The sequence below is a fragment of the Scyliorhinus torazame genome, chromosome 16 (genome assembly GCF_047496885.1).
Source record: "Scyliorhinus torazame isolate Kashiwa2021f chromosome 16, sScyTor2.1, whole genome shotgun sequence".
Classification (NCBI taxonomy): domain Eukaryota; kingdom Metazoa; phylum Chordata; class Chondrichthyes; order Carcharhiniformes; family Scyliorhinidae; genus Scyliorhinus; species Scyliorhinus torazame.
In genome coordinates, this window is record NC_092722.1 from 10589956 (window position 1) to 10617570 (window position 27615).

The 27615-nt window shown below is 48.2% G+C and overlaps 2 protein-coding genes across 2 annotated transcripts in view; one reads left to right on the forward strand and one right to left on the reverse strand.

Annotated features, from left to right (window-relative positions):
• Positions 1-11628, forward strand: part of slc2a5 (solute carrier family 2 member 5) — a 57991-nt gene extending 46363 nt beyond the window's left edge. The window contains 4 exon segments of the mRNA XM_072477925.1: positions 1228-1303; positions 7855-7982; positions 10146-10405; positions 10888-11628. Coding sequence (XP_072334026.1) covers positions 1228-1303; positions 7855-7982; positions 10146-10370 — 429 coding nt within the window. The 3' untranslated portion in view covers positions 10371-10405; positions 10888-11628.
• Positions 11629-12533: 905 nt separating this feature from the next.
• The window catches only part of ca6 (carbonic anhydrase VI), a 50695-nt gene continuing 35613 nt past the window's right edge, over positions 12534-27615 (reverse strand). The window contains exons 6-9 of the mRNA XM_072477924.1: positions 27448-27605; positions 22888-23011; positions 22692-22784; positions 12534-14665 (exon numbers count right to left, since the gene is read on the reverse strand). Of these exons, the coding sequence (XP_072334025.1) occupies positions 14049-14665; positions 22692-22784; positions 22888-23011; positions 27448-27605 (992 nt within the window). The 3' untranslated portion in view covers positions 12534-14048. The remainder of the gene's footprint in view (positions 14666-22691; positions 22785-22887; positions 23012-27447; positions 27606-27615) is intronic.

Below are 27615 nucleotides of genomic sequence, written 5' to 3' on the forward strand. Positions count from 1 at the left end.
ACAGGTTCAATCGAGGCATACCAGAGGGCATTTGGGTGATTATTTGAATAGAAACAATATGCAGAGGTTCAGGGGAAAAGGCAGGGGAATGGCCCAAGTTTGGAGAACTGGTGCTCATTGGAGAATGAGCCAAATAGCCTCCTTCTGCGACGTAACAATTCTGTGCCCCCATCAGCGTTAACAAGTCTAATTGACCCTTGGTTACCTATTAAAATATGGCAGGTGGGCTGCCGATCTCAGTGCCTGCCCCCCCCCCCCCCCCATATAATGGGGGTGAGCTTGGGGTTGCGTGGGAAGGTGGTGGAGCAGCCACCCTATTTATTGTGCCCCCCCCCACACCCTTGCACCATAAACATTTATGTTGTGGCCAGCTAAAATGCAGCCTTGAGCAACTGTTCCCTTCAAGTCATATGTAGGCCATAGAGCAAGACTGATAATATGAAGGGAAAAACAGCTTATCTCAATTTTGGAATGGGGTATTTAAATGTAGTGACCCCCCCCCCCCCCCCTCCCAACACCCCCCCCCCCCTCCCCCTCCCAGTACCTGTTGTCTGAAAGGGTCCCAGCCCCTTCATTCCCCCTACCACTTGATCTTACAATGGGAGAATTCCTGATTGAGTTCGTGAAATATGCCTCCCAGTGTGAATGGTACACAGCCTGGGAATAGCATTTGGGCCACCTCACTGATACCCCACATCTCTAGCGTCATTGCTGTGGAAAAGAAATAAAGTCAGGTTTGCATTTATATGGGGCCTTTCCCATCCTCAGGATGTCCCAGGCCACTCTACACCCAGTTAAGTAGTTTCAAAATACAGTCACTGTTGCATTGGGGCAAATGCCACAGCCAATTCACGCACAGCAAGCTCCCAAAGACAGCGATGGGACAATGATCTGTTTTTGTGATGATTGAGGGGTAAAGGTTGACCGGAACATTGGAAATGACTCCACTTCGAAAATGGGGCCTCCATTTCACCCTCTGTAGCATCCAACTGTTTCTTCAATCATTTAGATTTCCCTCCCTGATGAAAAGGCTCTTTCCAAAACAGTGCACAGGATTATTTTAAAACCCTGCCTGAGAGGGCCTAAATTTAATCCTTCATCAGTCCACCCGCCATTTAATGATTGTTTGTTCGATGAACCTATTTGGTGGCAAAGTGATGCAATTCGAATGAATTAAAGTGAAGAAAGAGATTAAAACTCATTAAAAGGCTGTTTTTTCCCCCTCAGGATAAAGTTGACTGGATGCCTTATCTATGCATAACCTGCATAATCATTTATGTTATTGGACATGCAATCGGGCCCAGTAAGTGCAATAACTATTCATTTATTTACTTTGTTTAGTATTTCTCATTCTCCTTTTCATTAGGAAGTGTTGTACTTAGGCTGCGTTTCACAAGCCATCATGTTGAACTTGATTTGGTGTGGTTGAATTTAAATTGGATTTTACAAGTAAATTAGGCCATACTGCCGCCGTGCATGGAGCAACAGCGACCCCAAAAGTGATATGACACCGATTTTCATAGAGGAACCCGTCACTGCACTGCCATTAAAAGAATGTCAATTTATCTAAACTCACACCCCAGAACATTCCCCTGGTCATTTAAAAAGAATTGCGGCCTCGGTGGCTAACTAGACTCCATTCTGAAATTCCTACAAACAGCCAATAAATAATCACCTCACCTGTTTTTGAGAGAGGGTGGAATGTTGGCCAGGTCCCCAGGGGGAATAAGATTTGGACCTGGGCGGAGTCACTGTCCTGCCGCCCCCCCCCCCCCCCTCCAATTTTTAAGATGTGCTGCAGTTTTCTGGGTGGGGTTGGAGGGAGGGGGAACAGGATGAAGAGTAAGCAGGTCCTTCCAAAGTTCTCCTGCATTTTAGATCAGAGAACGAGATGGGGTTGGGGTGATGACAGAATGGAGCAGAATTTCCATCAGTTCTGCTCACACCCTGCCTCAGCGTTCTGTAACCCTGTCGGGGGCAGAGGTGCGGCCCTTCCAGGTCGAAGAAGTGGAATCCACCAAAATCAAAATGGCCACTTTCCTTGCCCAACTGGTTGCAAAGTGAGCTGTGGCCTGGAGCGTTACCAACAGAGGGACAACATTTAAGGACCCAAATCGCTCCTCTGGTTCTCTTCCACAGTGGCTCCCCTTCATTGTCAACTTCTTAACTTTACACCCAGCTAGCGGGAGCCCCAGTGGCAAGGCCGGTTGTCCAGCTTACCGCTAGGTCAATGTGTACAGGTACCGGCCAGCCACCATTACAATGGGAGGACACGATTGCAGATTTTCAGTGCTAGCATCTCCAACAACGTGGCATTCACTCAGTACTGCATTTATTGGGCGGACTTTATTGCCCACCCTCCTCGGGAGTGGGCTGGGAGATGCGGAGCGCAGTATAATTATGTGGGAGGGCACAGCGTGGGGAGACCCATCCGCTTCACTAATCCCCCGTGATTAAATCAGGGGAGAGGAAGGTCGGAATTGGACTTCCCGGCCCTAGCCAATATAGACCCATAAGTGGCCAATTAATGAATACTTAAGGGCCTTAACCCCCTGCTTCTGTATTTTGTCAGTGGAGGGGTGACCAAATGCCAATTGGGGAGAACACCATGTATGCTTTGGCAGTGTGCCAATGAGTTGTGTACTGGGCCCTCCTGATTGAGCACCCTGTGCCCCTCACCCGTGGCAAGGGCCACATTCGCTGTAACACCGAACTCCACATTGACTTCACCTCTAGAATCCACCTGGCTGGCTTTGGCGAGTCCGTCCCACTCAACTGCCTTCCATTCCCCCAGCTCTGCGTAGCTCTTGGTGTGGTCCTGGAGCACTCCGGACCGGGGACCTGCTGCCGTCCTAGCAGTGGACACCCCCACCCTGTGGTGCTGCTGTAGCAGAAGGGCGTCCAGCCCTCTAATTGACCGGCACATCATGGAGACAGGATCACCACTCTTAAAGGGTGCGCAGTAGTGGCGGCAAGGAGTTAACTTCCTGATTGCTATTGAGTTCCATCTGGGATCCTGGAAATGGCTGTGTTGTGGTTGCCTCCAACCTTACAGCCAGCAGGAAGGGCCACTGCTACAGCCAATAAAATCTGCCTAATGTGTCCTTAAATTCTAGTGTGAGACCTGAATGCATATATATCCTTCCAGTCCAGAGGCAAGAGAATGGTGCCACACTGTAGAATTGTGTTGGACAACTGCTAAATTCGATCCCCACACTAAAGCTTAAAAAATGCATTTGTCCTGCGCATCTTATAATGGAAGCATTTATATTGCTTCGCAATCACACTCTGTAAATAGAACCCTCAAGGCTGGTGAGTAGTATTTATAACTCATGGACCTGACTGAACATGAGCTTCTCACTTGTGCAGTTTGTGGTTGACGCATTACCCAAATATGGTATCACATTGTTCACATCTGAAATCCCCTTTATAAAGCGTTACTGATTCCATGTGAGAGGAACATTGGAATCTGCGGGAGGAAAACAGAGCCATGGCCAAACAATGAATCATAGAAATGGAAAAAGAAAACACTTGAATAAGATCACAGAGGGTCAGATGGCACCTGCGAAGACAGCAGCAAAGGCAATGGGCTACATATTAGGTGGTTCAATGAAGTGTATTGGAGATGAAATGACAAAAGGACTGACTGTGCACGTGCTTAGGTGGGGGGAAATAATGGGAAAATATGGACAAAAGATGGACTCAGAGAAGGTGTAAATAGTTGCAAAATGTCCAAAATTAAATTTGAGCAATTATTGGATTGGATTGGATTTGTTTATTGTCACGTGTACTGAGGTACAGTGAAAAGTATTTTTCTGCGAGCAGCTTAACAGATTATTAAGTACATGAGAAGAAAAGGGAATAAAAGAAAATACATAATAGGGCAACACAACATATACAATGTAACTACATAAGCACTGGCATCGGATGAAGCAGACAGGGTGTAGTGTTAATGAGGTCAGTCCATTGAAACTCTAAACTAAATATGAATGCCGGAGGGCTAAAAAATGCCAAGTGTAAGGATGAGGTGCAGTTACTTTATTTTGTTATGAGTTTCATCGGAACAACTTTGGAGATTGAGGTCAGAGTGGGACTGGGGAGAGAATTAAACTGGCAGGTGACAGGAAGCTCAGGGACATACTTGTGGACTGAATGGAGGTTTTCAATAAAGCACTCACCCAGTCTGCATGTGGTCTAGCCAGCGTAGAAAGCTGTATGCTAAAGGTAGAAGAATTACAGGTGGAATTGTAGAATGGCACAATAGTGAATAGGTCATTTGACTGAAAGAGCGATGAATAACAAACCGTGCATTTGATGTGTAGTAACTTACAGTGCTACGGACCTAGAGTCAGAAGGTGGGATTAGAGTGAGTAGCTCTTTTTACATCAGCATGGACACCATGGTCTGAGCTATAAATTTCTCTATGGTTCGAGGTTTTTAAGTCTGTATTGGTCTTTTCTTCAACTTGAACCATCTAGCCCCCAATGTTCTCTCCTCGTCTTCAATTCTGCCTTTAAAAGTCACTACCCAAGAGATAGCACTTTCACTTCTGAGTCAGAGAGCCAGAATTGTAAGCTGTAATGTTCTTTGATTATGCTGATGTTGAATCGATGTGGTAGTGTTAACAAAAGAACATTGGTCTTGTTTTACAACAAAAATATTTATTACCAACTCTACTGTAAAGGATTACTATAATGTCGAAGATTAATCCAGATGGAAATAATAGTCTAACACTAACTTACACTTTACAAAGCTACTTTAATAGGCGACTGCTATCAACTCCTTACTAACCCCTTATTCTGGAACACATGATGCATCCGGGTCACGTGCCTGCATACTTACACCACCTGCTGGTCGGGATGCTAGAACTACAACAGTAAAACTTAGAATACACATAAAGGGGATGATAATCTACTCATATTATATACAGATGATAGTCTACCTATCATCGCAGAAGCCTCAGCAACACTTGCCAACCTAATTTAGGCTGAGAATTCCAAAGTGGGATGTTGGAGAGGCCACCTTTGAGGTAGAGCAGTAAACAGAGGCCATCTCTGCTTTTCTAGGTGAACATCAAAGACCCAATGGCATTAACTAAAGGCCTCTCTCACAGCAGGTCAATGAGTGATCAACACATGGAGAGAACCTGTTCAGAGGGTAGGGAAATGGAAATTATACAATTTTATTGAGGTATTTTAGGCATATAGAAAAAGTGACATTGTACAGTACAAAAAAAGAAGTCACGACACAAATTAAACATAGAGCAAACCACGGCTCTGTTCACGCACAGACCTGCCTCAATATCCCCCTACTCTACTCTACCCTAGCACACACCCCCGCCCCCCGCTGACGCTTACTCCTCTGCAAAGAAGTCAATAAATGGCTGCCACCTTCGGACGAACCCTAGTAGCGAAACTCTCAAGGTGAACTTGACTTTCTCTAGGCCAAGAAAGCTCGCCATGTCCGATAGCCATACCTCAGCCCTCGGGGGCTTTGAGTCCTTCCATGCTAACAGTATTCGGCGCCGGGCTACCAGGGAAGCAAAGGCCAGAATGCCGGCCTCTCTCTCTTCCTGGACTCCCGGGTCCTCCGAAACCCCAAAGATTGCACCTCCGGGCTCATTACCGCCCCAGTTTTCAACACCCGGAACATGACAGCTGCGAATCCCTGCCAATACCCCCTGAGTTTAGGGCACGACCAGAACATGTGTACATGGTTAGCCGGCCCTCCGGCGCATCGAGCACACTTGTCCTCCAGCCCGAAGAATCTGCTCATCCGGGCCCCCGTCATGTGGGAAATGGAAATTATTAAAGGAACAGTTGGATGCCACATAGGGTGAAATGGAGGTCCCATTGTCGATGGATGAAATAAAACGTCACGAAAGATAACCTCCATTCTATTTATCTAGTGAACATCAAACTGTCTGCACAGTCCTATTTACAAATTGACTGCAAAGTATTTTGGGAAAGCTAAAGTTGGTACATAGATATAAAGATTATGTTGAGGTCTCAGTGGTTCATGTGATTGATGGCATCAGTCAGGAGGGTGCACACATCATGGATAAATCCTGGGGGAGGAGCTGGAAACCTGCTGAGCAGCTTCAAATGCAGACTGAAAGGAACTTGAGTCTTCAACACCTCTCACTAATAAGGGGGCCAAAGCATTACTCATTAACCATCAATGGATTCACTCCTGGAAGCAATCCGGAGCCAGAACATTCTTCAAGTCTTTTCTATGCACATTTCAGAGGGTAATTTATTTATTTTGTTTCCCTCGGCACTCCAGCTGTTTCCTGCTCCCACCCCTGCCTATCAGGGAATATGTGATAATCCAAGGGCAGTGTTGTTGCTTTGCTTGCTGTGCCATGAAGTGAAGGGCAGCACGGTGGCACAGTGGTTAACACTGCTGCCTCGCAGCGCCAAAGACCCGGGTTCAATTTCCGCCTCGGGTGATTGTCTGTGTGGAGTTTGTGCATTCTCCCCGTGTCTGAGTGGGTCTCACCCCCATAACCCAAGAAGATGTGCAGGGTAAGTGAATTGACCACACTAAATTGCCCCTTAATTGGTAAAATAAGAATTGGATACGCTACATTTAAAAAAAAAGATTTGTAATTGGGGCCTACTCAAAAGTCGAGAGCAGTAGTACTCTGGCTATTGACTTGCTTCCTCTGCTAAAGAGGTAGGTTGCATGACACCTCAGAACAATTATAAAGTCCCCCAGTACCATCGGCTGGACTCTCCATTATTGGGACTATGTCCCCATGCCAGCGTCAAACCGGTGGAGTTGCACACCAGAAAAACTGTCATGAAAGGGACACAAATTCCTAGCCCTGCAGGGGGCTAGCAGAGACCCGGTGTAGATCCAGCAGCTTTTGCTGCAGATACGGATCCCCGCACTTCTGGGTCAGAGGCCGCGCATGCGCACGGCAGTGGCCTCCAGCGGCCACGCCGTGCTCCATGGCCGACTCGGACCGTGGAGCTGGACTCAAAAATGAAACCCCCCGATCGGCCGCGCGCCCGACCCTCAACGCCCGCCACAAACATTCCCCGGCCGCCTATAAGGCCAGCTATATTCCCCAGTGGCCTGCGATCGGCCCGACCCCGACCAGGGCAGCCGCGGGCTGAGTCCGCAGCCACCACCCGGGTATCCCGACCGGCTGGACCAGGTTAGATCCACACTGTCGGGACTTTGGCCAGTCGAGGGCGGGGCGGGCGCCTGGCTACGTCCTGAGGCCGCCGATGCGGCGTACTCCTAGAGTACCCTTGGGAGGGGGTGGAGAATCGTGAAAGCGGCGCATTCCCCGATTTCGGCGCGAACTTTGATTCACCGGCCGATCGCCAAACGCGGTTTCGCCGTCAGCGATCGGAGAATCCCGCCCCGTAGCCTTTTCTTCTTTTAAATAGAATGTGGAGGATCAGTCACAGGACCGGAAATTAGTTTTAACGAGAAGAAAAAACATTGACTAAACATGGAAAAATTGGATGATAATACAATACTCCTTTACGCCCATGTCCAATTAGTTTTTTAAAAAATCAGAACTAGAGTTTACATCCATGATTCTACACAATGTGGGTTCTTGAGTGAAGCTTAGCTGCGTGCCAGAGGCACAAAACTAAAACATGACCATTTGCCACAAGGAGGAAGGGAAGATGTTAGGGCAACCTCTACCCATTTTCTCTCGCTGATCAGAGGTACAGCATCAGCCGGAGAATGGACCGTGTGGCGATGAGGTTGAAGAAAGCATATTCAAACATAGATAAACACGATGAGATGGAGATGAGATTAATTTTAAAAGATCTTTTCTGACAGCCTGATATTGTAACTAACTGAGCTCTTTTTTTTTCTCAATACAAGGCCCCATTCCATACGTGATTACAACAGAAATGTTTCGTCAGTCTTCCAGGCCAGCTGCCTTCATGGTGGCAGGATCTGTTCATTGGCTGTCCAACTTCACCGTGGGTCTTGTTTTCCCATTTCTTGAGGTAGGATGTCATTTAAACCTCTCTTATTCTGCTTTTAAGAGTTAAGCCCAATCATTTGCAGTCTGTGCTATGAATTTAGGAAGCTTGAGCCAGACTATATCATGCAATGCTAAATCATACTTGGGAAAGCTAGAAGGACTGCTGATGTAGGTGGGAGAGAAAGTCATCCTGATATTCTAAAAGTTGCTCCTGTGAGTTTTGGAGTAAGTCGATACTGTACTTGGTTGAATTGTGTCAGAATGGGTTAGAAATATAGGGCGCGATCTAACGGCCGCATTGCACCCAGCTCGCCACGCCTCGCATGATCTAATGGGATCTCGCGAGACGTCGCGATCTGGATCCCGCCCACAATGGGCAGGACCTAAATTTGCATATTTAAGTGCGCAGTTAGACACACTTAAGTATGTCACCGCTAACCAGCCCCTTAACAGTTACATAAGTTTCAAGACTCACAACTTGAACTCAAAATACTACCCGAGAGAACTCGGCCAAGCTCGCTCTGGAGAGTATACGCTGTGAGTTTCCAAACTCCAAACGTTCCAAATGTTGATCCCAGGGTTATCACTGCTGAAATCTCAAAAATCCCTGCTTTTATAAGGTTTAAGTTGTTAGTTTATAGTTTATTCGTATAAACAATCCTGTAGCACATGGGTCTCATTCGTCCTAGGCGAGCCTTGTTTTCGCTGTTTCAAAACAAAGTGTTGTCTAGCTACAAGTTGTCCTGTCTGTTCCCACAAAATTCATCCTGCTGAGTTGCAGTTTACTCCCACACAAATCTGTTAGCCTCTTTTACCATGATGCCTCACTGCACAATGTTAGCCATTGTCCCCGCCAGTGGACTGTATCCTAGTCTAGAGCCACACTTACCCTTTACCATAGGAGGGATATCTGTGCCAATCTCTCTGTGGACCCAGTATTCCGAGGTGATGTTCTGGCCTCCACTGACCCAGACTGTGTGGTGAGGGACTCAGACCCTGACTCGGAGTTGGCAATGCAACCACTGAGCTTGCGGCCATTTTGTCCAGAGGCGACTGTTCCTTTGATGCTCACTCAGTATTGTCAAACCATACTCCAGCCTCCGCTTGCTTGCCTGTTTGGAGTGGGGCTCAAACCATTACCTTTCCCATTCAGAGTTGGGAGTTATCACTAAGCTAATGGCCCACACCCTCATTGGTTAACTAGTCTCTCCCTCTCAGTCTTTTCATGCATTTAATGTTATGGGAACTTGGGGGAAGATTTCCTTTGGTCGTAAGACATAATGCCGATTTGTCCAATTGCATTCTGGCAAAGTTACATTTTTAGCTGGACCATATTTAGTTGCTGCCATCTATAACCACTTCCTATTCCATGCGATTTTATGTAAATGTATTTTAATGAGGGCAGGGTTCACTAAAATGTTAATTATGCTTTTTAAAAATAAATGTAGATTGCCCAATTCAATTTTTTCCAATTAAGGGGCAATTTAGCGCGGCCAATCCACCTACCCTGCACATCTTTGGGTTGTGGGGGCGAAACCCACGCAGGCACGGGGAGAATGTGCAAACTCCACACGGACAGTGACCTGGGGCCGGGATCGAACCTGGGACCTTGGCGCCGTGAGGCAGCAGTGCGAACCCACTGCGCCACCGTGCTGCCCTAATTATGCTTTTTTTCCCCAAAAAAAAACCTACTCAGTCAGGACTTTGTTGCAATGTATGTCTGCAATGAGTTGTCCTGCGTGATCATTATAAATGGACATCTATTTATTTATTATACGTTCATGAGAATACAGGATTGCAAGGATAGGCCAGAATTTATTTCCCATGTCTATTTGCCCTTGAGAAGGTGTTTGTGAGCTGCTTTCCTGAACTGCTGCAGTCAATCTGGTGCTGGTACACCCACAGTCCTGTTAGGTAGGGAGTTCTAGGATGTTGGCCCATCGACATAGTTCCAAATCAGGTTGGTTGTGGCTTGGGAAGGGAACTTTCAGGTGGTGATGTTCCATTGCATCTGCTCCCCTCGTCGATCTAGGTGGTAGAGGTCGCGGAGTTGGAATGTGCGGCCGATGGCACAGTCTGTTCATTGCATTCAGCGAGATTATTAATGGTTGGGAATGAAAGTTGGGAAGTAAGTAGATACTGATCATCGTCACATGTTTGACTTGCAAAAGAATTATTCTTTCAGAAAGGACTCGGTGAATATAGTTTCATCATCTTCGGTGGTATCTGCCTCGCAACCTTTGTTTACATCTTCTTCGTCATTCCCGAAACGAAAAGCAAAACGTTCCTAGAAATCACGCGAATGCTGGCGAAGAGGAACAAGGCTGAAGTCAAACTGGAACTGGAGCACCTGAGACTGAGTGAGAGGGAAGCAGGAGAATGCAAAGCAGCACAGAGCACAAAACTCTAACTCATCCGTGATGCCCTTGGAGTTTAAACTGGGAGGTGCAGTATTAGTAACAAGCACATTAGCTCTGTTAACTTCCTTTGTCTGCCAAAAGTGCGAATCCATTACAAACAAATCGATACAAACAAACATGAATTAGAAGCAGGGAAGGCCACTCGGCCCCTCAAGCGTGCTCTGCCATTCCACAAGATCATGGCTGATCTGCTTGTAACTTCAACCCCACGCTCCTGCCTAACCACCTATCACCCCCTTGTTATTATAACAGGCAGGTGAATCAGTAAACCTCCCTCCTAAATCTCTCCACCTCTCCTCCCTCCTGAACAATGTCCTTTAAAACCTACCTCTTTGACCGAGCTTGCGGTCATCTGCCCTAATGTTTGCTTCTTTGGCGCAGTGTCAATTATCGTCGGGCTATGCTCCTACATTCTGCCTCAGGGATGTTGGAATACGTTAAAGGCACGAAATGTAAATGTACGGTGTGATCAGTCCCACGACATTTCAACTGATTTGTTTCTTTCAGACTGGACCTCTGTTGTTGGGTGATTTGTCGACGATACGAAAAACGAAATACGATGCTGACTGTGATACATTCTCATAACGAATTGATGGCAAAGATTTTGAACAATCGTTCCATCACGCGAGCAAGAAACAGGTGACTGGCAAATGCACCTTGGGATACTTTGCTATGTTAAAGGCGTTACATAGCCCAAGTTGTTGTTGTTGTTGACTAAACGCAGCTGCCAAAGAAATGACAGTATATAAACCAGGGTCTGACCAAGGCATTGGTTGAAATTCTCCAATAGTTTCAATTTCTGCAATAATTTCATAAATCGGCAGGTCTCTAAAATGTAGAAACTTGGCTGTCACTGATGTACTGAAGCTGTAATATTTCAAGCCGTTATTATTATTTTTTATTTTGCTCGGGTTGAGGGTCCAGGTCACTTTCCATGGGGAATAAGTAGTTTATATGCAACCCCTGGTGAGACTTGGTAGAAAAAGATCAAGAGCACCTTGTAATGTAAGCATTTTAATGTCCATCAGACATGTGGTTAAACTTCGTATCATTATTTTGAACAGTTTAAAAGCTGCTGTTTAAATTAATTCACTGGCATTTCCAACCACTTTATATTGTTCAACACTTGTATTGTTTCTTTAAAAATCAGGAAAGCTTCAGAATTTGATTTAAAATCATGAAATCGAATAATATCTTTAAGCTTGCAAAATGTTATACCAGGATGATAAAAAATGAACTATTTTTTTATTATGATTTCCTACCTTTTTTTCATACCTAATGCTTCCTGTGCTCCATCCCTGATGGGCTGGGTCCCCGAAACAGCGAACCCCTTGGGCGGGATTGTCCATGGCCCGACGCCAAAATCATGATCGGTGGGAGAATGGGCTCCAACGGCAAAATCGGGGCTGGTGCCAGTTTGACGCTGGTCCACCATTCTCCGCCTCTCCAAAATGGCGTCATTGTGAGGTCATCGGCCAGCCCACCCACGATGCTCCAGCCCTGATGGGCCGAGTTCTCGACGGCGCGGGACACGTGTGGTTTGAGCTGACGTGCTGGCTGCGGACTGTGTCGTGATCCGTGCCACTGGCCGGGACAGTGCGTCTGCTAGGATTGGGGGGATTGGTGGGAGGTGGCCAGGGGGTGGCTAGGGGGTGGGCTGTGGGGTCAGGTTATGCCGGTTAGGTTAATGGGCATGGTTGGCGCAGTGTTTTACGCCGCGCCCGGTGCAGGTCGTCAGCCATGCGCACCCGCGGCCAGGGGCTCAGCCATTCTCTGGCCGTTTTCGGCGTGATCCGCGGGAGTTTCACGCGCTGACGGTGCTAACCCTTCACCAGTACCGGAATCGGTGAGGGTTTCGCGTTGATTTGCCAGTCGTGAAACACCACGGGTCTCACGCCGGTGTTGCCACGTAGCCGCAGGAACGGAGAATTCCACCCCTTATTTTTAAACTGTGCCCCCATGACAAGAAAATTCCTCTCAGTTTCTACCCTGTCAAGCCCCCTCAGGGTCTTTTGAGTTTCAACCGGGTCACATCTCATACTTCTAAACTCACAGTCGTTGGATTGTACAAAACTTTAGCATTGCTGAAAAGAGCGGCATGTTGCCGAAGTTTTTTATCTTGCACTCATCCAGACAAATGAAAGAATGGCAAATTTCAAATGAGCGTGTTTATTGATACAACAGGAGACAAGGATGCTGATTGGTTGACAAGTCGACTCTGATTGGCCAAAGCCTTACTATGGACAAGCAAAGGGAACTATAGAGTCTCCAAATTCCTGGGTAATCAGGGCCTGAACATATTGCTTCTGTTTGCAAAGAATGGGCTCCTGTGTATGAATGGGTGTTACTTCAACAAGCGTAAATGAGCCATATTATAAGCTCATCTCATTGTTTTGTATCAGTTGCTCAATGTAGTTACCAGTACATTCAGGATTGTTCAGCAAGTGCTCCCAATCATGGAATCACATCTGGATGTTGTGTTTTGGGTTTTGCAAGTGTGGGATAGATGATTATGGTCTGTACTCTGATTGTTACAAACAACTGGAAGATAGCAACTGCATCTCCCAATCCCACCATTTATAGAATGGGGGCTCCTGCTCCCCTTTCCTCCTTTATCACCACCAATTCAGTTTAGTCCGGCACAGTCCACCAATTCACCAGTCCAAACATGTGCAGGTTAAGTGGATTGGCCATGATAAAATTGTCCCTTAGTGTCCGGGAATGTGCAGGTAAGGTGGGGTTACAGGGATAGGGCGGGGGAGTGGGCCTAAGTAGCGTGCTTTTTCAGAGGGTTGGTGCAGACTCGATGGGCCGAATGGCCTCCTTCTGCACTGTAGGGGTTCTACGGTTTTAATTCCTCCGCCCCTTCCCTGGACTTCTTATCGCCTCGCTCAGCCCACTGTGCGATTGCCTCTCCCCATCCCAGCCTCCGCTTACCAATGACACTGGCGGCTTTCCAATCCTCATTAACGTTCACCAGCTGACTCTTTGTACCTTGCTGACTAATGGGAACTGAAGCTCAAGGCCCAATATTGGGGATGCAGGAACATTTCCGTGTCATACACCCAACTAGGTGTGCGCCCGAAACACTACCTCAAAGTTTGCTGTGAAGATGTCATGAAGGGTTTATTGGTTAACATTTCTCTAACCCCATTAGGGGGTCGGAAGGTGGGTTCTACCTAAGATGGCAGCCATTAATTTCCTTTTTTAAGGAGTTAGTCACCGTCAGTTTTTAGGGGATTTAGTTTAGTTTTTTCTCAGGGTTAAATTTAATACATGTGAGGGGCGGCAAGTTGGCGCATTGGTTAGCACTGCTGCCTCACACCGCCGAGGACCCGGGTTCAATCCCGACCCTGGGTCACATGTCCGTTTGGAGTTAGCACATTCTCCCCGTGTCTGCGTGGGTCTCACCCCCCACAACCCAAAAAGATGAGCGTGGATTGGCCACGCTAAATTGCCCCTTAATTGGAAAAAACGAATTGGATACTCTAAATTTATTTTTAGAAAGTTAATACATGTGTTTGTTTGTTTGCCTCGTTCTTCTATTTTTGGTTCACTGTTTTGGATGATTTTGTTTAATATGACACTTTTCAAAATAAACACATTAAAAAAATCATTTCACTAGCCTCCCCCAGTTAGTGCATGGCCGAAAATTCACTTGAAATAAATTACCCTAAACAACTGTTGTCTTCTTCAAGTTTCACCCCACCGAACAATGTGGCAGAACTTTTCCCCCAACCTACAATATTTCCCCTCTTCCATCCGTATCTGCATTCCATTAAATTTCGAATTTCCGAGGGGCTGAGAATATAATCCCAGATGTTAACAGTGGTAATGTCGCCAATAAAAGCATCAGATAACATGCCCTCGATACCATCTTGATCTTTGCCCAGCAGCAGGGTTCCACCTGGTTTAAGAACATACCCCTTCTGAATATAATTCACCCTTCCAGACAGCCCATTATTCCACATTACTGCAGCGCCCGATTGAGATGTCCACGTCACGCACAAGTGCACCCATTCGTTTGGACTGGAATGCAAAGGCACGTTTGCAAAGTGCCCTCCAATCCACAGCCCCCAGTCGAGACCCACGGAGATAACGAGTTCATTGTCACTATCCCGTGTTGCGTAGGACAGCAGAATCCTTGGCTGGAAATCTCTGGTCCTGAGCCACATGCAGAGGGTAAAGGAACTGAGACCCATGCTGCCCAGAGTTTGGATCTTGACGTAGCTCGCAAGGCTTTCCTCGGAGAAGTGGAACGTGGGGTGCGAAGACACCTCGCTGCCTTTGAAATCAATTGCAAAAAAAAATCATTAGCCGTTTGCTTACTCCAGCTTGCAAAATACCCTTCATTCTCTGATTTATTCTCCACCACAAGATGCTCTGTGTCAATATCAAGTCAATTAACTCCAATGCAGAACTTAACTTCACAGTAACTTCACTGCAGTGTTAATGTAAGCCTACTTGTGACAGTAAAGATTATTATCATTAAAAACTTAAGTAAAACGCTCCCAACTGTGCTCCTTTGACTTCTGGGGCGGGAGTCTCTGACCCCCCCCGTCGGAGAATCGCCGGGGGCTGGCGTGAATCCCGCCCCCGCCGTGTCCCGAATTCTCCGCCACCAGATATTCGGCGGATGCGGGAATCGTGCCGCGTCGGTCAGCGGGCCCACCCCCAACGATCCTCCGGCCCGCGATGGGCCGAAGTCCCGCCGCTGTCAACCCTCTCCCGCCGGCGTGGATTAAACCTACCTTACCGGCGGGAGCAGGCGGCGCGGGCGGGCTCCGGGGTCCTGGGGGGGGTGCAGGGCGATCTGGCCCTGGGGGGTGCCCCCACCGTGGCCTGGCCCGCTATCGGGGCCCACCGATCCGCGGTCAGGCCTGTGCCGTGGGGACACTCTTTTTCTTCCGCCTTCGCCATGGTCTTCACCATGGCGGAGGAGGAAGAGACCCCCTCCCCTGCGCATGCGCGGGGATGACGTCAGCAGCCGCTGACGCTCCCGCGCATGCGTGGACTTACGCAGGCCGGCGAAGTCCTTTTGGCCCTGTCTGGCATGGCGCCAAAGGTCTTCCACGCCAGCCGGCGGAGCGGAAACCACTCCGGCGTGCGCCTAGCCCCTCAAGGTGAGGGCTTGGCCCCTAAAGGTGCGGAGACTTCGTTTGGACTGGAATGCAAGGAGACTTCCGCACCTTTGGGGTGGCCCAACTCTGGAGTGGTTCCCGCCACTCCATCACGCTGGGACCCCCCGCCCCGCTGGGTAGGGGAGAATCCCGCCCCTGCTTTCTCCCTTCGAGTAAACCCACCAGTTTAATGTTGAAATATGAATTACAAACAAAAAGTGCTGGGGAAACTCAGCAGGTCAGGCAGCATCTGTGGAGAGAGAAACAGAGTTAACATTGTGTCCAAAATAGGCCATACTCGGTGTGTCGGACCAGCTGGGGCTGGAAATGGGCGCGGAGGCAGATGTTGCAGCCTTCGCCTCGTTGATCGCCCGAAGGCGGATCCTGATGGGATGGAGAGCAGCCTCTCCACCCTGTGCCCTGGCGTGGCGGGGGGACCTGCTGGAATTCTTGACTCTTGAGAAGGTTAAGTTTGAACTGAGGGGAAGGATGGAGGGGTTCTACAATTCATGGGCGTTATTCATTATGCACTTTCAAGAGCTGGATAACATCGAACATTAGTTGGGGGCGTGTGGGTGGGAGGGTTGGGGGGGGGGGCTCTGTGTGTGTTAATGGCGACTATGGGTGATCCCTAATTCCTTTTTGTCATTTGTTTGTGTGAACATGCGGGCTAATGTTTGGGGTTTGGTGGGAGGATGGGATCGTTGTTATTGATATGGGGATTTCCATATTTGTTGCTGATTATTGTTTATTGTTGGTGGGTGTAAATTGGTGTAAATTTGGGAGAAAATGTGAAAAAGGAGAATAAAAAAATATTTTTAAAAAAACATTGCGTCCAAAATGACTCATCTTCGTAGTTCCCAAGAAGAGGCAATGGAGTTCCGAACATGCGTCATATAGGACCCGAGACATTCACTCTCCTCTCTCCACAGGTGCTGCCCAACCTGCTGAACATTCCCAGCACTTTCTGCTTTGATCCCGGATCTCCGGATTGAGCAGCATTTTGATTTGATTTTACTGCTGAATTATGAATGGTCTTCGTGCCTTTGCAGTTCCTGTGTCTGAGCAGGCAATTTTAATTTGCGTCTGTCAATAGTCTGATCTACATCTACAGCATTGATATTGATGGCTGCGCTTTTAGTCAAATCGACCATCATTTCTGGCCTCATTATTTTCCCCCTAACCTCAAATACAAATTCTAAACTCATCTTCATCTTTTACCCCAAAATTCGCAAATCACTGCTCCCACATCAGAAAGGCTCTTTCAGTAGTTTAGACACATTCCTGAACTAACAATGGGTTATCGTTCTCTCCGCTCGAGCCTTCACCCTCTTCTTCTCAATTCTTTTTATTTTTTTGACTCCATAACGGTTAGTGTTTCCCTAATTAATTCTTCTTCTGCGCCTCTAAAACTTCGAACACACCGGTGTAGATTTTTATCTTCACCCCCTGGGTGGTAACTTGGTGGGGCAGGTTCTAGGGTCGGGGTTTTACAGCCCTTCCCCGGGTGGGATTTCCAGTCCCGCCAAAGGTGATAATGCCGCCTCCCCCCCCCCCCCCCCCCCCCCCCCCCCCCCCCCCCCCCCCCCCCTCGCCCCCCCTCCCCAACCTGGCAGTGAGGCAGGCGGGCCAGGCAAAACATCGTAGACAAGGGTTTTTCAAAGTGCAGGTTGTGACCTGCGGGTGGGTCATGGACAGGTGTTGGGAGGGCCGTGGAGCGATCGGTAGCGCCGTTCCTGCGGTGGTTCCGATCGCAGGAGACGCATCCAATGGCCGCTAGCAGTTTTTCCATTGAGAATGGCTGCTGCCTTTCAAATGCAGATAAATGGGGTTGTGTGGAGTCTTCCGGCCAGAAGCAGCAGCAGAGAGCAGGCATGCGTCCTGCGTGCACACTCGACATCAAGTGCCCTCTAGGTACCTGCTTTGGCACCAAATCACGGAGCAATGTTGCTTCCATTTCCCAGCTGCTGACAAGCAAGGCAAGTGAACTGTGAAGTTGAATGGTTTTCTTAAAAGTAAGAGACGGCCAGTTTACCTATTGGGCAGGATCTCACAACAGAATCTGCTGGAGAGAGCTGCTCAGGAGAGTCCAGTGCTGAACAGAGCAGTGCTAGTTGAAGCTCTGTACAGAGGTCCAGGGCCTCTAGTTAACAGCCTACAAAGAAAAAACTTAATTCAGGAACAAGGCAATATAAAGGTTTGAAAGAGATGTGGTGGGCGAAAAATTCCTTTTGAGGTTGAAACCCCAGAGTCTTATTAATTTACAGCTGACTGCAAATTAAAAGACTACACTGCTGTATCTGACCTGTGATACCACATGTAAAAATAATCCAAAAGCACATGAGGCTGTCAGCATTCTAGAATGGCATCTCTCAGGCGTATCCAGCACTGAGTAAAACAAGCATTTTGTTGCCATTGCCCTTCACGACGACCTACATGTGCAAAGTTGGATTTTCCTTTTTCATAAAGATGAAGATGGCACAAAGGAACCAGCTGAAGTCAGCACCTGATATGTGCATTGTCCTCTCCTGCTGTGAACCTGATTGGGGTGAGATCGTGAGGGCCAAGCAAGCTCCCTTTTTGCATCATTAAAGGTAAACGAACATGGCGTGTATCACAAAATCCGGTCGACATGGGTCCCAAGGGTCGGCCGGTTGGCAAAGGTTGGTCCCGGTGTAAGAAGTCTGAAAACACCGCTCTAGGGTGCTTGTCGACAGATATTAGATACTAGACCACCATGTCCCCACCGTATTCAACTCTTAATTTCCTTTTAGCTTCCTCAGTCTTAGGCTGATCCTTTCAATCATCAAGCATTTAACAACCAATTTGGTGAATCATTCTTTCTCAGTTTATTTTCATTGATCCAACTCTTCGATGCTGATGGTGTCCAGCCTTGGTCCTTCTATATATCTCAACCCCAAGTCGAATGTTTAAGGGTTTGCGTAGTAATGGTTAACAACCAAATTGTCTGCATTAAATCTAAACTCTAAATGGTATTACGCTAACACCTAGTGACAGATTATTGGTACTGCAACTGTTGAAATCCTGATGCTTCTGCTAGCTTTGACAGCGTCGCAGAATAGCGCAGCGAATCAACCCACATTTCAAAGGCAGGTTAATGTTTTGTCAAATGTTAACACATCTTAATCTTTCGGATGTGCACAGATGTGCTGTGTGTGAACCCAGAATGTTTAGCTTTTCGTTCCAATCTCCAGCTGTTCTTGGCAAGCCTCTCTTCCCTTTCCAATTTTAGGGAAGCAGAGTTTAGTCCCAAAGGGAGCAAATGTTCGACATTGTGCTTGATTGGTTAAGCCTGGGTGTGAATTTGGAAAAGTAAATAAGGTGTTGAAGGAGCTGGAAGCTGGGACTAGAAGCATGGAGCAGACATTTTAAAGCATTGTAAATCAAGTTACTTACACGGGGGGGGCGGGGGGTGGGGGTCAGCAACAAGGGCAGGGGATTGGCTGTCAACAGCGCCCTCCCCCAGCCCGTCTTTCCGATGCTGCATTCCTCAATCAAGCATTGAGGGCCTTTGAATGAGGGGAGCACCTCCCCCGGGAGTTGATAAGTAACGCTGCATAGGTCAGTTTGAGCTTGTTCTGATCCCTGCACGTTGAGTCACTCTTGGAGGCAAGGTGAGTGATATACCTTCAATTCACCGAGAGGCAGAGAGAGCGAGCGAGCGTTAGGCTTTATTAGTCATGAACTTGCCCAGCCAGAGTCGGTTGTACAGATGAATGCCCACAGGCGGCCGGTCTATATATAGCCCCGGTGAGGGCGGAGCCAGAGGCGGAGCCCACCGGGGTTACAGTACAGTACCTGGAAGCAGCTCGTATTACCACTTCCAGGTCATAGGTCATAGGTTACAGTATCATGTATGCAATAGGTGAATCCATTCACCACAGTGAGGGAGGCCCTTGAGTGGTCCAGATAAAGGATTCAATTGGCGGCAGGGCAGGAAGGTTTATGCACAGGCCTCCTGCCACTGACCTAATCGAGTTGGAAGTAGGAAGGCAGCAGTACCCTTCCTGACTAATTAAATGCCCCCATTGGAGTTGGGGAGAGGGGGGGGACTGCCATTGAATCCCGTCCTCCGTCACTGGCTAGTGGAGCATTACATAATTTTGGACAAAAGACACAACAGATCTCATCCTAACACAGAGAACTCTAGTTTCTCGCAGCCAAATGCCCTTCAGCCTTCAAATTAATTTTGTGATTATTTTCTGGACCAGAAATAAAAGGGTTAAATTATGAGAACAGATCTCACAAATTAGGCTTGAATTCCCTTGAACATGGAAGATTAACGTTTGACCCAATTGCGATGTTTGAGATGATTAAAGGAGGCGATAGAGGAGCTCGAGATCAATCTTCTTCTGGTGAGGGAGTCCTGAAATAGGGTGTGAAATCCCAAAGCAGCATCTTAAAATTACAGCGAAGCTGTTCAGGGATAACGTTAGGAGACATTTCTTCACACTGAAGGCATTGGGAATCTGTATTCACTCCCAGAAAAGCTTTCCAGGCCAAGTTAATTGAAAACTTCACGACAGCCTCAGGTAGACTTTTGTTCGGCAAGAACGTGAGGAGGTACAGGACCAAGGCAGGTATTTTACATTATTCGCAGGATGCAGGCATCACTGGCTAGATCGGTATTTATTGCCCAATCCTAACTGCCCTTGAGAAAATGGTGGTGAGCCACATTCTTAAACAGCTGCAGTCCCTGAGGTGTAGGTACATCCACTGTGCTGTTAGGGAAGAAATTCCAGGATTTTGACCCAGCTACAGTGAAGGAACGGCAATATATTTTAAAAATAATAATCTTTATTGTCACAGGTAGGCTTACATTAGCACTGCAGTGAAGTTACTGTGAAAGTCAGGATGGCATGTAGCTTGGAGAGCAACCTGCAGTTGGTGGGGTTCCCTTGTGCCTGCTGCCCTTGTCTCCTAGGTGGTAGATGTCGCAAGCTGGAAGGTGCTGCTGAAGGAGTACCAAAGGGGCATTGGTGAGTTGCTTCTGTGCATCTTGCAGATGGTGCACATGGGCTGCCACTGTGCGTCAGTGGTGGAGGGAGTGAATGTTTAGATTGGTGGATGGGGTGTCAAGCAAGCGGGCCATTTTGTTCTCGATGGTGTCGAGCTCCTCGAGTGGTGTTGGAGCTGCACTCATCCAGGCGAGTGGAGAGTATTCCACAACACTCCTGACTTGTGCCTCGTAGATGGTGGACAGGCTTTGGGGAGTCAGGAGGTGAGTTACCCGCTGACCCGCTCTTGTAGCCACAGTAATTATAAGGTTGGTCCAGTTCAGTTTCTGGTCAATTGTAATCCTCAAGATGTTAATAGTGGTCAATTCAGCGATGGGAATGTCATTGAATGTCAAGGGGCGGTGGTTAGATTCTCTCTTGTAGGAGATGGCCATTGTCTGGCACTTGTGTGGCACAAATGTAACTTGCCACTTATCAGCCCGAGCCTGGATATTGTTCAGGTCTTTGCTATATTTGGAGATGGATCTGAACGGTGTCAGTATCTGTGGAGTCACGAATGGTGCTGAACATTGTGCAGTCATCAGTGAACATCCGCACTTCTGACCTTGTGATGGAAGGGTCATCCATAAAGTAACTGAACACGGTTGGGCCTAGGACACTACCCTGAGGAACTCCTGTCGTGATGTCCTGGGACTGAGATGATCGACAGCCAACAATCACAACCATCTTCCTTTCTGTTAGATATGACACTAACCAGCAGAGAGTCGTCCCCCGCCCCCCCCCCCCCCCCCCCCCCGATTCCCACTGACTCCAGTTAGCTATGACTCTTTGATCCCACACTCAAACTAATGCTCCCTCCAACCTCACCTTTGAACTTCAGCTCTTTTGTCCATCTTTGCCCCAAGGCTGTAATGAGGTCAGGAGCTGAGTGACCCTGGCAGAACCCAAACTGAGCGTCCGTGAGCAGGTTATTGCAAAGTGCCGCTCAATAGCACTGTTGATGACTCCTTCCATCACTTTGCTGATGATTGAGAGTGGACTAATGGAGTGGTAATTGGCCAGGTTGGATTTGTCCTGCTTCTTGTGTACAGGACACACCTGGACAACTTTCCACATTGCCGGGTAGATGCCAGTGTTGTAGCTGTACTGGAACAGCTTGGCTAGGGACACGGCAAGTTCAGGAGCATAATTCTTTAGGACTATTTCTGGAATGTTATTACGGACCCTAGTCTTTGCAGTATCCAGGGCCTACAGCTGTTTCTTGATATCACGTGAAGTGAATCAAATTAGCTGAAGACTGACAGCTGTGATACTGAGGACCTCGGGAGGAGATCGAGATGGATCATCCACTCGGCACTTACTGCAGAAGATGTTGCAAATACCTCAGCCTTCTCCTTTGTGCTCATGTGCTAGACTCCTCCATCTTTGAGGATGAGGATATTTGTGGAGCTTCCTCCTCCAGTTAGCTGCTTAATTGGCCACCACCATTCACGATAGAATGTGGCAGGACTGCAGAACTTAGGTGTGATCTGTTGGTTGTGGGACCACTTATGTTGCCTGGCACACAAGTAGTCCTGTGCTGTAGCTTCGCCACATTGATACCTCATTTTTCAGTATGCCTGGTGTTGCTCCTGGCATGCCCCCCCGCACTCTTCATTGATCCACTGATTGGCGGTAATGGGAGAGTGGGGGATATGCCAGGCCATGAGTTTGCAGATTGTGGTCGAGTACAATTCTGCTGCTGCTGATGGCCCACAGAGCCTCATGGATGCCCAGTCTGGAGTTGCTCGATCTGTTCCCAGTCTATCCCATTTAGCATGGAGGGGTATCCTCAACGTGAAGGTATTTTATCCCCATACAGACTGTGGGGTGATCACTCCTACCTAGATTGGTGAAGCCGAGGTCAGCTATGTTTCTCCATCGTGTTGGTTCCCTCACCACCACAACCTTCTCAAGGGCAATTAGGGATGGGCAGTAATTGTTGGCTTTCCATTGACACCCACATTCCACAATCGAATGAGAAAAAGAGACGTTGAGGGTCTGTCTCTCCAATACATCTAACAACCTATAATTACGATGACATTATTAAAATGGAGCAAGGGTAGCCGTTTATTTTAAGCAGTTCAGATCTAAAATCCGTTTTGCGGCATTTCTTTGTCTGCCAGTTATCCCGGACCCTAAAGGTAATAGAAAATTACACGATGTGCTTCACCTGCTTGTCTTGATTCCAAATTCGCTTCAAAATTGTTCAAAATTCCTTCAATTTTGTCCAACTTTGTATGAATTGTTTCAAGATGGCAAGAACCTGAGAAAAGAAAATCAATGTGATTTTAAAAATCGCTTTGTCTGTTTGAGGTACACAGTTGAAAATGTTTTTTTTATAAAAAATAAAAAATCGATTCTTGCACCTTTGAACAGAACTGGTTGAAAAGACGCTTCCACGACTCTGTCATTGACTGGCTGTGTGTGTCGGTAATCATTCCTCAAAGTCTTGTTCTCCCAGTCCAGTACAGAGGTTTCCAGCACCCGAATCTGCAGAAAGGTATCAAGGAAAATTAAAATCATTTTTTTCCAGGGCTGCCTTACTCATACTGAGCTCGACACCTCGCTCCACGGAGCTCCTTCACCACACATGCATTGCAGCAATTCGAGAACACAGCCCACCACAGTCTCCTCAGGACCATAAGGTCAGAAGACGTAGGAGCAGAAGTAGGCCATTCAGCCCATCACCATTCAACGAGATGGTGGCTGATCTGATCTAATCCCCACTTTCCCACCTTGTCCCCTCGATTCCCTTGCTGATGAAAAATCTGTCTGTCTCACCCCGAACATACTTAACGGCCCAGCCTGTACAGCTCCCTGTGGTAAAGAATTCCACAGATTTACTGCCCTCTAAGAGAAGAAATTCCTTCTTTTATAATAATAATCTTTATTGTCACAAGTAGGCTTACATTAACACCGCAATGAAGTTACTGTGAAAACCCCCTCGTCGCCACACTCCGGCGCCTGTTCGGGTACACAGAGGGAGAATTCAGAATGTCCAAATTAACTAACAAGCACGTCTTTCAGGACTTGTGGGAGGAAACCGGAGCATCCGGAGGAAACCCACGCAGACACGGGGAGAACGTGTAGACTCCGCACAGACAGTGAGCCAAGCAGGGAATCGAACCTGGGACCCTGGAGCTGTGAAACAACAGTGTTAACCAGTGTGCTACCGTGCTAACCACTGTGCATGTAAAAGATCCCATGGCGCTATTTCGAGAAAGAGCTGGCGAGTTCTCCCCCGGTGTCCTGGCCAATATTAACCACTCGATCGCAAAAATAACAGCATTACCACGTTACTGTTTGTGCTGTGTGCAAATTGGTTCCCCCGTTTCCTACACGACAGCAGTAATAATACCTCAAAAACACTTCATTGACTGTAAAGCTGTTTGAGATGTCTGCTGCTCAGGAAAGGTGCTGTATCAAGACTTTTCTTTCTTCAGCACAAGTGCCAAGGACAAATGTGGTCTTGCTGACACTGCAGCCAAGAATTCCAGTGGCTCAACAGCACCACCAGCAGGACCGCAGAGATACTGCACATGCTCAAAACAATCTTGAAAAGTCTGCCGTGCCCCAGTAAAAATTGGCGTTCTGCGTTGTCCCAATGCTGCTTGAGGATAATTATGTTTCGGTTTTAGGAAACTAGACCCGGGCTGGGGTGAGATTTTTCTTTTTTTTAATTTAGATTACCCAATTCATTTTTTCCAATTAAGGGGCAATTTAGCGTGGCCAATCCACCTAATCTGCACATTTTTGGGTTGTGGGGGCAAAACCCACGCAGATACGGACAGTGACCCAGAGCCGGGATCGAACCTGGGACCTCGGCGCCGTGAGGCAGCAGTGCTAACCCACTGTACCACCGTGCTGCCCCTGAGCTTTTATTGTCACAAGTGTGAAGTTATTGTACAAAGACCCTAGTTACCACATTCCGGCGACTGTTCGGGTAAGCTGGTACGGGAATTGAACCCGCGCTGCTGGCCATGGTCTGCATCAAAACCAGCTGTCCAGCCCACTGAGCTAAGCCAGCCCTTGCTTGGGTGAGATTTGGCAAGTTCTTCGACCATAGTCGCATCAAGGGTGGGATTCTGGGGCCGCGCCGGAGAATCCCCACGACCGGCGCGAATCGCGCCACGCCGCCCCGATGCCGGCGTGGTTGGCACAGCGCCGGGATGGACCGAGCGGCCGTCGTAAAAACGCCGAGTCCCGCCGGCACCGTTCTAACCTGCTCTCAGCCGGCGGGACCTCAGCGTGGAAGGGTCGGGGGCAGCCTGTGCGGGGGGGAGGGGGAGACCGACCTCGGAGGGGTGGGGGGGGCCTCCGATGTGGCCTGGTCCGCGATCGGGGCCCACCGATCGGCGGGCCGGCCTCTCTGGCTGGGGGCCTCTTTTCCTCCGCGCCGGCCCCTGTCGCCCTGCGCCATGTTGTGTCGGGGCCGGCGCGTTGAAGGGAGCCACTGCTCATGCGTGCGTGAACCGCTCCAGTGCCGTGCTGGCCCCTTTTGCTGGCCAGAATTAGTCATTGGGTCGGCCTGTTCACGCCATCGTAAAACACGACGGCGTGGACACTCTGCCCTGGGATTAGGGAATCCCGCCCGATTTTCCATAAACTCCATCAAATCCCTACAGTGCAGAAGGAGGACATTTGGCCCATCGAGTCTGCACCGAGCCTCCGAAAGAGCCTAGGCCCACTCCTCCGCCCTATCGTTGAAAACCTGTAACCCCACCTAACCTACACATTTTTGGACTGTGTGAGGAAACCGGAGGAAACCCACGCAGACACGGGGAGAACGTGCAGACTCCGCACAGACAGTGACCCAGCGGGGAATCGAACCCGGGACCCTGGCGCTGAGACGCAGCAGTGCTAAGCACTGTGCCACTGTGCCGCCCTCAGTTGAGAACCAAACCCTCGCCTGCTCAAGCCAGCCTCACCACATAGCAAGAACGTCCTGCCGCTCACCCCTCAACATAATCACAGAAGCAGAAGTGCTTCCTCACTACCGTCCCCACCACGGTATGGTCAGTGTTACAAACTTACATCTTGTCTGTCACTGGTGTAGAACAGGGTGAGGAACACACTTTCCTCCCACAAGTCGTGCTTGTTATGTGAATTGGACATTCTGAATTCTCCTTCAGTGTACCCGAACAGGCGGCGGAATGTGGCGACTAGGGGATTTTCACAGTAACTTCATTGCCGCGCGAATGTAAGCCTACTCGTGACAATAATAAAGATTATTATGATAATGTCCTTTAGGGAAGGATATCTGCTGTCTTTACCTGGTCTGGCCTACATGCCATTCCTGACACACATCAATGTGGTTGACTCTATAGCGGCCTCTCTGAAATGGCCTCTCATTTCCAAAGAGAAATCAATGCTGTCTCAGCCAGTAACATGCATAGAACAAATTTTTAAAAACATCAACTGCCTGCCCAATTCTAGAAAGTCTCAAGAATGCATAAGAAATAAAACAAAGTACCTCTTTCAATCACGAGTGGTACTATATAAATACAAGTCACTTGTCTTTTCTCTCATCCTTCAATGTCCGTCCCGTCCCCCCACGCCCGTACTGAAAGGCCTGGCTTAAAACTAGGTGTTAACAGTGAGCAGTAACTCCCCCATTCTACATGTGTCGTAATCTCAGTAAAAAATCAGCAGGCTCTTTATACCTGGTACAGCCTGATCCTGCCTTGACCCACGGTCCAAACCCCTTAAACATCAGACAGGGCTCCCTGCAAAGCAATCGAAAGTGAGTACCTTACTGCTTTTTCCTTTCGAATCCCACTGCCCTCAGCTGTTCCGATCAAGAGGGCTCACCGGGTCCACATTGCCAGGTTGCTTTCCCTGGATAGAAAATCTAGGACACAGGGACAAAGTCTCCGGATAAGGGGTCCATCATTAGGAGGAATTTCTTTGCTCAGAGGGTTGTGAATCTTCCAACTCAGAGACTTGAGGATGTTCCATCATTGAATATATTTTCAAGGTTGAGGTAGACAGATTGACGGTCTCCCATGGAGTCGAGGATATGGTGGGTGGGCAAGTAAGTGGAGTTGAGTTGAATTAGACGATCATATTGACTAGTGGAGCAGGCTGAACGGTCCACTCCTGCTCCCTGATGCACTATCAATTACTACGAGACGAGAGTAGAGAATAATCGAGGCTTTATTAAGCAGAGATGTGGCCTCCTGCAGCTGCTCCCAGAATGGTAGCAGCTCGGTGTGCACACACATTTATACTCCGCCTACTAGGCGGAGCCAGCAGGCAGGGATTTACCCCTGTTTCCCTAGTACAGGGGCCTTACCGTAATCCATCTACTAAACCGTTATTACAACTACTATACAATCAGTGGTGACTACCACACACCCATTTCTTATGTTCTTACATTGGGAGAACAATAAGCACTTCTCGGCAAGTATAACCTGTTTTGTTAAAAGGAAAAGCTAACTGTTTATTGTACAGGGCTCTAGTGGGTTGATTATTCGCAGTTTGGGGGTGACCTGCCCGTTCCTCTGTCAGTTCTGATCACATTGGTATGGTGTACCCATTTTGGGTATTCGCGTACTGGCTGAGGTTATTCATGCCCGCCTTCTCAACCTTGCCCCTTGCCTGAGGTGTGGTGACCCTCCGGTTAAATCGCCACCAGTCAGCTCTCCCCCCTCAAAGGGGAAAGCAGCCTATGGTCATCCGGGACTATGGAGACTTTACCTTTGCCTATCCGTATTGGCAGCCGGAGCTGCTGGCCCCCTTCAGGTAAGTGAATCGCTGGGCCAATGGCCTGTTGATGCCGGCATGGAGCCCTCCAGTGTTTACGCCAGCATCAACACTTAGCCGCCGTTTCGGAGAATCCCATCACATGTACCCATTTTCTTATTCACAGGATGAGGCTAATCCAAATGCAATCTTTATTTCTTAATAATTGGCATCAACTTTACCTGATTGGACGAGAGCATAATTGGTGTGTCAAAGATTGTCCAAGTTATCGTCTCAAAACATGGCGGAGTTGTCAATGATCCTCTGTACCTATAGAAGTCGGAAAGGTCATCGGGCAGCATGGTGCTGATGTCCATTGGCTGTATTTCAGTAAATTGCCCTGGAATGGA